Genomic DNA, 15,587 nt, shown 5'->3' with positions numbered 1-15,587 from the left:
ACATCTATGATCAAATACTAGTAGCTTACGAGTATCTTCTACACTTAATGGCCATGTTTCACAGCCGTACAGTAAAACAGAACGAACTGCTGCACAGTATACTCATCCCATAATTAATAAACGGATATCTCGTCTTCGCCATAGGTTACGTAAGTTGGCAAAAGCCAAACGAGCTTTCTGAATCCGTGCTGAGATTTCGTCAGACACCAACCCATTAGGGCTGATCAGACTTTCAAGATAAATGAAGTTGTCGACGTGTTCGACTACTTCACTTCCTGTCCTTAGTTTAGGTGTTGACGCAGGCCAGTCGTAAAGTAATAATTTACATTTAGAGGGGGAGAAACCCATTCCAAATATCCTTGTATTGGTACTCAGTGCTAATAGAAGACTCTACATTTTATCATCTGCACATTCTAAATCGAAACGTACCTCAAACATCCTGGCATTGTTGCTCAATCCTACCAAAACTCTGCATTTTATCAGCGTCTTCACCAGATAGAACTAAGTCATCTGCGTATTCTGAGTCGAGAAGAGCACCACCTCCTAGTGGGAGGTCAATTCCTGAAAATTCAGTTGACGAGAGTGTTATTTACAGCAATAGGTCTATAGTGAAGTTAAACAAAAATGGGCATAGTGGACAGCCTTGCCGCACACCACTTGAGGTTGTAAAACCAGATGACAGTTCGCCACAAGCTCTCACTTGACTGGTAGTGTTCGAGTAAAGAGCCTTCACAAGGTTTATGTACTTCTGAGGCACACCTCTCAATGACAGACACTGCCACAGAGCCTCTCGTCTACAGAGTGAAACGCTGCTTTCAAGTCAAGAAAAACTATCCTTACATTAGACCTTGGTTGCTTCAGTATACGAACATTGGGAAAAGAATCCTAGGTAGGGAGAAGACGCGATAAAAGAATTACATGTTTGATAATCATTAAAAAGAGGAACTAAAATTTTAAAGTTTTAACGGCAGTGGATGTATTAGGTTCATTGCGAAGTCCAATCAAATAATAGGACAGCTGATCAGCGAATATTCATCATAATTGTTAGATAACACACTTAAATATCGTCCTCAAACTTCGAATAAATATAGAATAATACGACAGAAACGTATATACAGTTTATCACTCAATTTTTTATAAAGTAAAGAATCAACCTCAAAACTATCACGCTTATATATTTGTTCTGTACAATTAATACATAAATAGAATGATTCTAATATCGCTGTGATTACAAAAGTGAAATCTCGATATTACTTATTCATCGTAATCTTTTACTTGTCTATAACATATACGGATATATTGCAACTCTCGATAATATATGGTCAGGAGCCCTTTCACTCCAAGATACGTCAATCCACCCTAGAAAATAAGATTGGAGAAATAAACCAATTAAATTGTTTGATCGAATATGCATGATGAACCAATGAATTTTTGAATGGTAACTGAAACAGCATAGTTTCCAAACTACTACTGATATTAGATACAATTAACTATCTAGAATTAATATTGCATTGTTTAATTAACACAACAACTAAGATGCACAAACTTATTATTTCAAACGAGTGACATCTGAATCTATGTGGAAGTACGAATTTGTACCACGTTTATAAACGTACTTTACAATTCGATGCTAGAAAGTACAGCAGTTGATCAAATGAATTTTGAATAGCCTGTTTTCTACTCCACAGCAGAATAATGACATTTGTATAATTTAGTTTGGAAATCTTTTTTAAATAACAGAACACAAACTGTTTGGATTCTTTTAATCACAGTTCAGTAGTTTAAAGAATCTCTACAATCGTCACTATGGATATCAACCAACCTAATAAAACACGTGAAGAGAAATTATCTTACCAGGAGAACTCTGTGTGTAGCAGACTGCACCCGTTTAAATAACAAGTGTCCGAGAACGGTTGATATTGTTGGAAGAGCTAATGCACTACAAAATAAACGAGGTATATCAGAGAGTTCTGGGCGTAGTTCTATATCAACATCATTAACAGGCCAGGTTGGGAGATCTTTAAAGTAAAAAATAAAATAACACAGTGTACTAACCGAGATTTAACATTCAGTGGATAAAAACACTTTCTAAATAATCTTGAAATAACATATCACAGTTCACTAGACTATACTAAGACGATAGGGATGTTAAAGCTAAAAGTTTCATTCTTTATCACAAACCCTCTCGATATTTTAGTGATACTTCTTCGTAAGACTTTCTTGTTCCATCTATCTGCTCTAACTCATTACCTCAATCGACTCACCATCTCAACTATTAAAATTACTATAACATCGATAAATAAATGGTACGTCTGCCAGTGATACTGATATAACGGATGGTTTACAATATTTTACTCGGGTACGCGTATATTACGATAATACGGTAATAAGACTAATCACGTTATATCAGGACCAGGATTTGTGACCCAAGACAGAACCAGATTAACACTAGAGAATACTTTACTCAGTACAACTACAAGCAGTCATAACACAGTGATTCCAGACTAGAAATCAATGATAAGATGGGAAATCACATATTCAATAGTCCGGAGGTTGTGGCTGTTTGTCCACGCTCAACGACCACTCATACTTTACTTTCACTATCACACATTAAATACTATATGAAAGCCACTGTAATGCAAATACAAAGTTGTTCAGCATTTTGAATATCTAAGTTCCGAAATTCTATACAATGATAAGCATCTTAGAAATAATTTTTTTTATTGAATAAAAACAGGTATATACTGAACTAAATATCTACAAATTGTGGTAAAGTATAAATTATTCAGATAATACCTACCTTTGCGTCTGAACAGCTGAATAAATGGTAAACGACTTATATGGTTTCTCCATAAGATAAGCAGTCTGCTTTCCCATTGAACTGCTTTAGCCAAAACAAGACACAAAGGAATAGTCGGGAGACCTAGCAGTAGAAGAGGAGGATCTGTTAGCCGCATAGCCTGTAAACCTTGACGATGTCCATAAACCTGCATTACTGTAACAGCTCCGTACGTTACAGCAGACCAGTAAAATGAGCCGAAAATTATTCCACCAGTAAGAACAAATGATAAAGAGCGAGTAATTTGGTCAACAGACTGAAGAAAATTATAGAAAAATCCTAAAATATAAAAATATCGTGGGGAGATTTAGTAGTTTAGAAGTATTCTATTCGATAACAGACACAAAAAGTAGAAGTCACAACTACATCTGCATCGTAAATTAGAAAACATATCAGAGTGATTGCCAGGTAAATTAACCATCTGTGAATGAGCCCGTTTTCCTCAGTGGAACTTTCTCTATGAAATGGTTGCATTATGTCTGGTGGAAGATACTGTTCGCCTGTGGAAAACCTACTACCGACTAGAATACAAACCCCTAGTGGAACATAGGCCGCTCACCAACATTTTCCAACCAACTCTGTCCTGATCTCTTTTTCAGTTGTTATCCACTCTTTTGATGTCTGTTTGCAATTCTCGGCGTAGTAAGTTCTTCAGTCTTCCTCCTTCCCGTTTTCATTCGGGAATTCAAGTTAGCGCTCCCCTCGTGATGCAGTTTGATGATTTCCGCGATGTATGCCCTATCCACTTTCAGCGTCTTTTCCTGATTCCCCCTACATTTGGGAGCTGGTTTGTTCTCTCCCACAGTAGGCTGTTGCTGATGGTATCTGGCCAATGGATATTGAATATCTCGGGTAAATAACTGTTTATGAATACCAGTACCTTTTTGACAGTAGTTCTACAAGTTTCAGCTCCGTACAATAGAACTATCTTGATGTTCGTTTTGAGGATTCTGAATTTAATGTTGGCTGACAGATTTCTTGAGTTCTATATGTTCTTCAGTTGTATGAATGCTGCCCTGGCTTTGCCAATCTTTGCCTTGACATCTGCATCAGATTCTTCTTTTTATTGATAATGCTGACCAGGTACGTGAAAGTTACCAAATCTTCCAGAGCTTCGTCAAGAGTACAAACAGGTACTGATAGAAATATAGGAACTGGTACACTAGTACTTTAAAAGCTTTATTCAAAATATCTAGAGTAAACTGAAGACATACAACCACCTTTCCCTTTTGTCCCAATATGACAGACAGTAAGGCAAGGTTGCTCAACTTCACTGTTCTTCTTTAATTCTGCTATCGATGAAATTCTGGAAGCACTCGTTAAGGAGGAGGATATATATTTGTTATCTTGAGAAATACGCTGTGACCACGAGTATTCAGATCACAATATCTTAATGTGGTAAGATATGCTTTGAATTCTTATTGTTGAACTTACACCGAGGTACACCTGTTCTATTTTAAAAGCTCTGTCTTCTATTGCATCATCATTGCCTTTTTCTCACTTAAAATTGATATCTCCTTTTTCTTCATGATTTAATTATATTATTCTAAGCCTCCACTTTCTATTGTATTTGATCTGTATTGAGTGGCTACTTCCTTCCTACAAATGACCTAGACAGCCGTGATACTTAGTTCCTTGTATCCTGACTGTACTGAGCTTCCAAATTTTTCGAAAATTTCCTAATAGGAAGCACTATAATCAAAATACATTTTATAACCTATAGAACATTTGTGGTATACGGAATGCCCTTTTTAGGTTTGTATAGAATAAATATCGACAACTTATATCAGCGTTCTAAACACCAACACTTTAATAGTATTTCCCGAATATTACTGAACGTACTTAACAATCACTTAGTAATTAATGCCTGTCAATACGTCATGTGCTTTCTACGTTCGAAATGCAAAGGACCTATATCTGTATTCACTCTGTTGTGAAAAAACCAAGGAACCCGTGTATTTATATCAAAGTATCGACTAGGTTATCCTGGAGGATTCTTTACAGAATATTATTTTCGGACGCTAGGACTGGATGGGAAAAGTGGTCAGTATATGCCATAATTTCATAGTACGAAAGATAACTGCGTAGGAATAGTGCATGTACGCTTATAACTACGCATTAGTTGAGGTACTAAAGATGAAGCGACTCAGTTGATAGATGTTGTGATACACGGGTCATAAGTCAATGGAGATTCTGTTGTAATTTTTTCAGTATATCTCTCACAGAAGTGAGGTGGACATTTTTTATTTAAACTTTGTTCCTGATTAGTAATGTTATTTTATCAACTGAACTTTACTCATTTTATTCCTATCAGCGTTTACTCATTATGTAATCACTTGTTTCTGGCCGTTTGAACTGTTGTCACAATCAACGTTGCAGGGTTTTCTTTTACATAAGGTATATATTTACAATATTCAGTCTATTAAATTTATTTACAACCTTGCTATACTATACGAATACGTCTTCAACATAACTTCCAACTAAACACTTTCATGTAGGTAATTTAAACCCATTTTATAATTATGACTTTAAATATCACGGGTTGTAAGCAAATGACGAGAACCAACGAAATAAAATGAATCCATGTTGTTCTGATAGAATCTTTGCTCTTGCTCTTTTCAAAATGAAGATGTTATTACAAAATAATTAACAAACTACTTAAAAACAGGTTAGTTGCAGTTTAGCTTAGATGAAAAGAATTTCAGTACTATTTAGTTCTCCAATATCATGAAACAGAACTTACCGCAATCGGGATAAACTATTATGTATGGTGTATTACATATCTGACATGAAATAGAATTCGATTCTCCTCTGCTATGTTGTTGTTCACTAATCCACCTTTGAAGACACGTTTGATGAACCCATTTCAGTGCGCCACGACAGCGACAGGGTCTGCTCCATAAGTTGGCTGAGTTACCGTCTACTTCAGAACTCAAACAAATCCAGCAGGTTTTGTCTTCTTTTGGAATAAAAGGTGAGACATTGACACTTTGTTCCAACATATCTCAGAGAACTTTGTTTTCCCTTTATTTCAATAGTTACAATTGGAATTTACTTCCAGATTCTAAAACAAGGAAACAAGTAAACTGGTGAGTAACCAAGTAACGAAAGATGCGATATTATAAAGGATGACAGTTCTGACCTGCTTGTTACGTTACATACTTGAAGAAATTCAATTAATACAAGCTTTAATAAGCTGGAGGTACATTACAAACCTAGAAGTACTATATCTCTGCATCGTCATAAGTTGGTATTTTTCACCAGCGATTATCCACAAAAAATGCACAATACCACCCAGTGATCTTTTGAATCAACTTATCAACCCAGTGCAGATTTAAATTATACCTCGAGTATATGGACTTATGAAACTACCTGGCTGGCGAAACTGAAACAGATGGAACAAGATTTAAATCTATGACACAATAATTTAGGTAAATAATTGATTGACTGATTAGTTCTGTCCGAATGTGTTCGGGCTGCACATTGTTTAAACTCAGATATAGACTATTTTTAGTATGTCCATCTACACCTGGAAAAGTACAATGAACATGTGGTTGGAAAATCTAAGTATGTGACTTGAGATTAAGATGAGACTGAACTGATTACCCTATTGGAACGAAAATAAAACATTTGTAGACGAAAGTATCGGACGATGTATCGATCGACACATCATTTGGCACCACCTAGTGACTGAGTCTCTTGTAGGTTATGGTTTCTCAAAAGAAGTTATCACGTGTAGAGACTCGACGTTTCCTACTATTAGGCCTAATAACATAGTTATAGCAAATGAAAGTCCTGGCTTGATCACGCAAACTAAAGTGGGGAGAGAACATAATTAGGTTTTGACCTTTCTGATTTCCAGGCCGGGTTGTTTGCTCGCAGTAGAGCAGACAACTTAAATGTTCAGTAGTTAGCCACGAGTGTATGTAGATTACTTGAACATACGTAATTTTTAAGTGTATTTTAACTCCAACTCTACGATATTACTATCCACATCCCACATACGTTTTCCTAAATTGGAAGACATCACGTTTTGAAGGCGTTTATTATGTGATATACTTTAGTGCGATCCCGACCGTAGCTACTATTTTGACGTGGTGGTTGGGCCTACCAATCGTGATAACACAACCGAGCTATACTGGTTGGAAAGCATTTTCCTTCAGGTTGTACTTGCCATGTAGGTTGGTGGAAGAGCGTCAAGACTAAAAGCAGTAACACAAGGCCCAAGGCTGAAGTCATACTGTTGAGTGTACAGCAGCGTTTCCCATGGACAACCCGCATCTGCAGCAATGCTCGCCTCTCACAACGGAAGGAGTTGAAAACGCCTGATCCTAGGAATGTCACACCTTACACCACGGATTTCCGTCTCCCGCCATAAGGCCTTTAAAGTACGGAGCCAACAGATCAGAAATTTTCCACAAAAAAGTCTTTCGCGACCGGCCTCAAGCAGTTCTTCTGTGGGCTCTGAGGTTACGCTCTCAGGTAGCTAATACTACCACTAATTCAGCTTTTTCAGGCTCCTCAAGAAAAAAACTACCCTTCCACGGTGTGGTCGACGGAGAAGTGACGATCATCCTCAAACCTGTCAGCACCTGAGATTATTTTGCTGATAATCGAATCACTCCGTCACCTCTTAATAATTCTCCCATTTCTAAGGCTAACCTTTCTCATTTATCTTTATCACCACGCGGTACCAATGTTAATGATTGAAGTTCACAAAACCTTATTCATGGTCTCCTGAAACCACGTTGTAAACTAAATGTTGGAGCTTTTAATGTTCGAACCTTGTGTCAGGTAGGAAAATAGGCTTTTCTATCAGGAGCTCTAGAATCTCGCGCCATCGACGGATGCAGCGTCACGGAAACGCACATACTGGATCCAGGTACGGTCATTGATTTGACCTGACCTTGTTACCATATAAAATCGGCACGATTTAAAAAAAGTCACAGAAAGAAAACCCTTCAGAGTTCAGCTTAATAGTGAAAAAGTTAAGATTATATTACAAGAACAACTAGGGAAGGAACAAGCCGACCATGAAAGTGATATCCACCACGAGTTAGATTGGTATATTATCCAAAAAAGCTGTAGAAACAGTAGTGATATCTACTAGCAACCTAAACCAAAAGGTTAAGAAAAATCAGTGGATTTCAGCGGTGTCCATGAAATTGATAGATGATCGGAAACTTATCTCGTTCAGCTTCGAACACGATGAAGAGCGGAGGCAGCTTAAATATAGGCTGACAAAAAGCCCATGCAGCGATCGTGAGCAATAGTGGGTAACAAAAGCCGAAAAAGGCAGAGGAGGTAGTTAACAGTAGACAACCGTTAAGACTTATCAAGGAAACTGGTATTAAAAATTCGGCTATTAGTGAAACCATCTCAGAAAAAAACGGGACTAATATTCCCTCTCAATGCGGAAGATTAGATCGATGGGCAGAAGACAGTTCAACTGACCTACAGCCACATTTTAGTGACCCACTATTTACAAACAACCTGAATGGAGAAGTGATGTAGGTTCTCCAACTCTTAGTGAGGTTGGAAAGGCTACAAATAATCTAAAGAGAGCAGCAGCGCCTGGTCGACTCATCCCTGAAATCATTAAGAGTGGTGGTCCAGTCTGAGAAGTCAGAATAACTGAAATCTAAGGTAAAATCTGAGAACTAGATGTAATCTAATCTAATTGGTCTCGACCGCTGATCGTTCGAGTCTATAGGAAGGGACAAAAGTCCTCCTTAACATGAGTGCATAGACCACATATTCACTCTTTGGCAGACTCTCCCCACCCTCGCCCGTACCAGAGCATTGGGGGGGGCAACATTTTGAGATTGTATAACGCCACGACATTGAATTTTAATATCAATCCAAAGTCGTCGTCAACGATAAGAGGAAGTAAATACTGATGAGCCCCAGCAACTGGCTACTGAACAAGCAACTTTTTGTCTATAGAGAAAATGTTAGATTTAAAGACGTTATGGATTGTGTTGATCTGGACGATGGGTGCTTGTTGAGAACATGAACTGTAGTGCATTATTGCAGTGAGTTGTGAATACATAAAATATCTTCCTTTAAGACAACTTATAGGTAACTGACGGATTAATGGTGACATTTACAGAAGTCCTCGGTTACAATGCTGTTTACACATACCCAGATGACACGCTATGTCAGTCTGGAAATCCTAAAAGGTAAATTGATAATCCCGTGTAAATAAAAGGTTGTCATAGTGTCAAGAAAACACAATGACTACTTGTACACCTTGGAAGGATTATAGGCTGCTAAAATAAATGCTGGATGCATTTCCGTTGGGTCTCTGGTCGTCAGTATCTTAACCGGTAACTTCTCGTCGATAACTAAGTATATATTAAGTGCATGTTTACAAACCACTCTTTACAAAACAGTGGTGCTTACCCCCACCTTTCCTATCTAAATTTCACATTGTTAACAAATAATTCTTAGTAATTAACTTTACGACAATAGGTCCCATACTTGTGATACCCGATTTTCACTACTTGTTAAGGCAGCCAGTGACCTGTCGAATCAGATCAGCAAAATAAAAGCGTACACTCGACGCCTATCCACCGCTGTCAAAGTCAAAACTACTTGCATCATAGGTTCTGATAACTTGGAATTTTTACTGAAAGCACACAAAGGACTTAGCATTTGGAAGCTGCATTACAGGAACAAAACTTCCTTCATCAGTCCGTAAGTTACGACAATTGTTTACAAAGATTGAGACAGTGACCTTCGTAATCCAATGAAGGCGATATTAGCTTATGTGCCAACGTCTACTTATGCCTTACGTGGAACTAAAAGCAAAATGGGCATAAGTAATTACAGATTCTACAAAATAATTAGCAGTAGTTCAAGAGAAACAAACATTTTTGGTTTTGTATACACAGCTCAAAAGTGCTATCTGTCCTGCAAAAGACAACAAAAGCAGTGGGTGTTAAGAGCCAGGCTTTCTTGCACAACGCGAGAGATAAACCACATGTGTATGATAATCCAAGAAAAATGTAAGCATAATGCAATTGCCCCCAAATGCCCTGGTACGGCCGAGAGTGGGGAGAGTCCACTCTCCCTCTCGAAATGCTCTCACATGGCCAGCGAATATATAGCCTCTGCCAGGGAAGTCCTACTCACTGCCTTCTCGTGGCCTTATTGTTGTTTACGAAAGTGAGAGGACGAAAAGCGAATGTCCGGCGCTTTAACCGGGTTGGTGGACATGGAAAGTCCACCTAGGGGAGTTGGAAAACCCTGATTCCAAACCAATGGTGCACATGGGCTCCAGGATCCTGATGGAACGAATGGCGAATGAACCTGCTGTTGGTCACCGGCTACCATGGGACTGCATCTCCTCACGATGCTCCACTGCCTTGTGGATCAGACCTTTAGGTCAAAGGCTCCGGGTGTGGCCCCCTAAGAAAACCACCTGCTTCAGTTTGGGCACCCGGGCAGTATCACAGCCCACACACAAATAAATGAAATGATGAATTCTATTGACGATACTATTCTCGCTCATATTAGAAGCAAGACAATTTACACTATTATTATTATTACCATTATTATCATTATTATTACTATTATTTACTACGTCGCTTTTTCACTCCCTTTATTCCCAAATTGTGTATCCTTCCTTTCCAACTTATGCAGTAGCTCGCCCATGGTGGAAAGTCTGTCCTATCTAAACGATCTCCAGTCACTGTCTGGTTGAAAGTGAATGCTTCCACCGATTACGAATACTGAAGCAGTCTTTCTGAAACCACGTACGCCGTTCAAGCTGGCTTCCTTCAACGTTCGCACACTAATGCAGATCGGACAACAGATAGGGCTGGCTGTCTTTAGAAAGTCTTAATGTTGATATTTGCTGTCTATCCGAGACCCGTATTCAAGACTCTAGTGAAGTACTACAAATTCGTTCTCCATCTGTCGCTTCGAAAAGCTTGTTTCACGTGCGCTTATCCGGGGATCCTGTGGCATCTTCGTCCGGTCTTGCAGGCGTTGGTGTTGCACTAAGCGCTAGAGCTGAGGCAGCACTAATCGATTGGATCCCCATTAACAGTCGGTTATGTGCTGTTAGATTAGAAAGTTCCATCAAAGTGAGAAGAAACCGGCGTGAGAAACGGTGTCTTTTCGTCATCTCCGCCTATGCCCCGACAGATTGCAGCCCGGATGCAATCAAGGATGAGTTTTACCACCAGTTAACAGTTCTTCTCCAGAAAGCGCGTTCGACAGATATTGTAGTATTAGCCGGAGACTTGAATGCTCAGGTCGGGCGTCTAGGCACAGAAGAGAGTCGTTTAGGTGGCCGATGGGGACTTGTTGGTCGCAGGACAGATAACGGGGACCGTTTGCTGCAACTGTGCACAGACCACAACCTGTTTCTGGCCAGCACTAACTTCCGGCACAGTCATCGCCGGTGTGCCACCTGGCGTCCTCCCTCTGCATCCCAAGCCTGGACTCAGATTGATCACATCGCGATCAGCTACCGCTGGCGTGGTTGTGTACAAGACTGCCGCCCCTTTTGGAGTACCTATCTGGAGTCTGATCATGCCCTGGTCTGCGCCAATCTCACCTTACTTTTCAGTGGCCGAAGGATTGACCACCACCAACGGATCGATGTTAGTAAACTGGCTGCAACTTCTGTTGCAAGTAAGTATCGAGCGGAGCTAGCCTCTAGTCTAGCTACCATCCCATCGAAAAGTATAGATGAGCATTGGTCGCATCTTCACGACGCCATGAAAATGGCGAGTAAAGCCGCTTGCGGCTTCGCGAAACGTCCCGCTTACAAGCACTGGGTTTCTTCTGGCTCCTTACAACTGATGGAAGCCCGTCGGTCTACTCCGGGTGACCGTGAGTTTGACCACAAACGAAGGCTCTTACGTAATGAAATTGGGCAAAGCTTGCGTAAGGACCGAGAAGCCTGGTGGTCGGAGCGTGCTAATGAGATGGAAGCAGCAGCTGCATCTGGTAACTGCCGGAAGCTCTTCCAACTCATCCGAGCCACTGGCAGCAAGAATTCTGGTGTGAGTGAGACGATCTACGAGGATGATGGGATGCCAATCACTAACATCTCTCGACGTCTTGGACGATGGGCAGAATTTTTCGAAGGGCAGTTCAACTGGCCTGCTGCTCCGGCAACATCAACCAGTTTGTCCTGCCCCCCATGGCCGGTGACGACTGATCCACCAAACGAGGCGGAAGTCCGCAAGGAACTCCAACTCTTGAAGCGCTACAAATCACCTGGCCCAGATGACTTATCTCCGGCTCTTTTTAAAGATGGTGGTGACTTTCTGACTAAGGAACTGACGGTGTTGTTTGCAAAGGTTTGGGAGCAAGAAAGTGTTCCAACATCATGGAATGAGTCGATAGTCGTCCCTATCTTTAGAAAGGGTTCACGTTGTTCCTGTAATAACTATCGGGGGATAAGTCTACTTCCGATTGCGTCCAAACTATTGGCTTCTGTCATTCTTCGTAGGTTGTTTAAAAGCCGAGAACGATTGACTCGCGAGGAGCAGGCTGGTTTTCGTTCTGGTCGAGGATGCATTGATCACATCTTCACCCTCCGCCAAATGTTAGAACACCGTCATACTTATCGCAGGCCAACAATCGTAGTGTTTCTTGATATCAGGGTTGCCTTCGATTCGTTGGACAGGACTGTTCTCTGGGATTGTCTATTGAAGAAGGGTGTGCCTGAGAAGTTCATTAACATCTTAAAGGCCCTGTATACGAACACCTCAGGCAGAGTGAGGGCATACAACCACCTTTCTCCCTTGTTCCATTCGAGCAGTGGGGTTAGGCAGGGTTGCCCGATCTCACCATTCCTCTTCAACTTTGCCATCGATGACATCCTGGAAACAGCTCTGATGGATGTAAGTAATGGCGGCGTGGATATGTTGCCTGGAGAACGACTTCTCGACCTCGAGTATGCGGATGATATTGTCTTACTGTGCGATAATGCCCAAACCATGCAATCCACACTTAATCAGTTGTCAATCAGTGTCCGCAGGTACGGCATGTGCTTTGCACCCTCCAAGTGCAAAGTACTCCTACAAGACTGGCAGGATTCTCATCCTGTACTCACCCTAGATGGTGAGCAGATTGAAGTAGTTGAGAAGTTAGTGTATCTAGGTAGCTATATAAGTGCTGGTGGTGGCGTGAGTGATGAGATCGATGCACGTATAAGGAAAGCCAGAGCGGCTTATGCCAATCTGGGCCATCTTTGGCGCCTTCGTGATGTTAGTCTGGCTGTGAAAGGTCGGATCTACAACGCGTCGGTGAGAGCAGTTTTGCTCTATGCTTGTGAAACCTGGCCTCTCCGAGTTGAGGATGTTAGATGACTCTCTGTGTTCGATCATCGTTGTCTCCGAAGGATTGCTGACATACAGTGGCAACACCATGTTAGTAATGCAGAGGTTCGGCATCGTGTGTTCGGGCGCAGAGACGATAATTCAATTGGTGTCACCATCTTGAAACACCGACTTCGATGGCTTGGACATGTTTTACGAATGTCGTCCCAGAGACTTCCACGTCGTGCATTATTTGCCGACTCTGGGACTGGTTGGAAAAAGCGGAGAGGAGGTCAGTGTATGACATGGTGTCGTGGCATGAAAGAAAGCTGCAAAGGGCTAGCTTCTGTTGGTCCTTCATGACTCTCTGGCTGGGGTCCGAGAGATGGTGCAACACAGTGGCTAGAGACGTTATCAGATATGGCTCAGAATAGAAGCCAGTGGCGAACTTGCTGCAACCTTCTTTTACTTTCTACATAAAGAGTGGTTCTAACTTTCTTAACTGAAAGAGTCTTCTGGTTGTACATTTCAGTCCGCCTTATCTTTTCATCCCTTCTCTTCCTACTTTCATTATTTTGTGTGGCGCATATGTATCTGGTGCCCTTTTGTACCAATATATGTGTTTAAATAAATAAATAAAATTAAAATGTACTGTTGCTTGTGTGTATGCGTTCATAGACTTATGTAGAAACTGATAATAACTGCATATTTTCATCTTTTAGCTGGCTTCAGAATTACTCACTGACGTCACTGTAAACTATTAATTACATACACATTGTGTCATAATTATCCTTACACTTCATATGTTTCCATAGTCACTTGCTAGCGGCATTCTGTCGAAAACGCGTGATATTCAGGTTTCGTGAATGCCATTACATCAGACATTTCTTCATGTTATCAGAACAGTACTTATACTACTTCTGTACTGATTACGACTAACGTTTCAATATTTGCAGAATACTACGGACAACAATTGGAATGGAACAGGAAATCCACAAATATCTCCAAGTGTAAACAAAATGAAGAAAGCATTTATCCCAGAAATTTGTATAAATCCTTATTTTAAATTAACATACAATACTATTTCTAACACATCAGCCATGTAACTGTGGCGATGCATAAATATAGCGGAAGATATTACAAGTGCTGACAAGATAGAACTAATTTGATAACGTGAATAAACTGTGAATGTGGCCCCGTAGATTTTTTATAAGAATCGTTCACTTGATTGTTTATTGTAGAATATGGCAAGTCACATATTTTATTGGTTCTATGTATAAAGGTGGGTCATTGAACATGTTAATGTGGTAAATAATAAACAACCAGTTTTTGAATGATGTGAAATAGATGAAACGCGATTCCAACTGTAAGCAAAGGAAAGTGAAGATTCTGCGGATTGCTAAACAAGCCTTAAAGGGTTCCCAAAAATTTGGGGAGATTCGAGGTTCTTATAGGTTCCGAAGATTTCCCAACGAGGTTCAATAGGTTTACTCAAAGCATGCGCATGTCAAAAAGAATGCATAACTAGAGGAAATTTCAGTTTTTAGTGGCATTATCCTGAAAACTCAAGTATGGCTTCTCAAAAATTAAACAAATTGTCCAAAAAGTCTGGGAATCGGGGATAGGAACGAAGTACATCATAAATCTACTGGACACTTTTGCTCTAGGTACCATACATTTAATATACTCAGGTGCTACTAAGTTGATCATTCATGAGTAGATTTATCACACAAGACTTACAAGTATGGCAAAGACCTGACTAACAACCATTAATGAATAGATTTTGAATTGTGTTGAAACATATGTTTTCATTGATCAACTTTGTCTTAAAGTCGGGAGCTTGGGGCCTCTGCCTCCCATCAAAAACGTCGTACATTAAATATTTTTGTATACAAAGGAACAGCATCCACTATTTCCCCTGTATTCAGGACCAGCAATACTAAAAATTGCCCTAATTCTCATGATTTAGTTGGTCTTAGGGAAAGTGGATATTTATGAGGACAGGGTGTCAATCTTGAGAAATTTCGCCTCACTGGAGAATCCCTGGAAAGAGTTGTATAACAAACTAGGTAAGAGAAAAGGACTATAGTTTTTAGGCATTTACCACTATATGTGCACTAACTTCACATAAAGAAAAGCCATAGAATATCACGTGAGAACATAATTTGTGGACGAACTAATCAGATATAAGATAACGAGTCTTGGATTCTGGGGCGAAATTTATCCATACATTTGGCTATATATAATTTTGGCATTATAGCCGATGTCAGTTCATGATGAAAACCATATATCTAATCTCTAGCCAAAACCGTGAACTGTAAATCCCAATTCGGCGAGACTATAAATTATAGCCTCGCCCCTACTTCTAGTTTCTCACCCTGATTCACAACCCTCATTCCATCCTAGTTAGTATGTGGACATTTTCAAGGTCACTCTAGCGTCGCTCAAAGGTCGTTGGTAAATTA

General features: G+C 40.1%; 1 protein-coding gene across 2 annotated transcripts; it reads right to left on the bottom strand.

The window, feature by feature from the left end:
* Window positions 1-1,254: 1,254 nt before the first annotated feature.
* Window positions 1,255-5,841, bottom strand: Smp_010110.1 (hypothetical protein; the record flags this gene model as incomplete). 2 transcript variants are annotated; one of them, XM_018799244.1, is made up of 4 exons in its annotated part: window positions 1,255-1,360; window positions 1,856-2,019; window positions 2,802-3,119; window positions 5,584-5,841. In XM_018799244.1, the coding sequence occupies 4 exons, from the start codon at window positions 5,839-5,841 to the stop codon at window positions 1,255-1,257; spliced, it is 846 nt and encodes a 281-aa protein (XP_018651053.1). The 2 variants fall into 2 exon arrangements, with proteins under 2 accessions (XP_018651053.1, XP_018651052.1); XM_018799245.1 differs by lacking the exons at window positions 1,255-1,360; window positions 1,856-2,019 and having other exon boundaries at window positions 2,721-3,119.
* Between the last annotated feature and the right edge of the window lie 9,746 nt (window positions 5,842-15,587).

Source organism: Schistosoma mansoni, chromosome 3 (genome assembly GCF_000237925.1).
Source record: "Schistosoma mansoni strain Puerto Rico chromosome 3, complete genome".
Lineage (NCBI taxonomy): Eukaryota > Metazoa > Platyhelminthes > Trematoda > Strigeidida > Schistosomatidae > Schistosoma > Schistosoma mansoni.
Note: the sequence above shows the minus strand (reverse complement) of the source record. Positions and strands in the feature narration are given on the sequence as shown.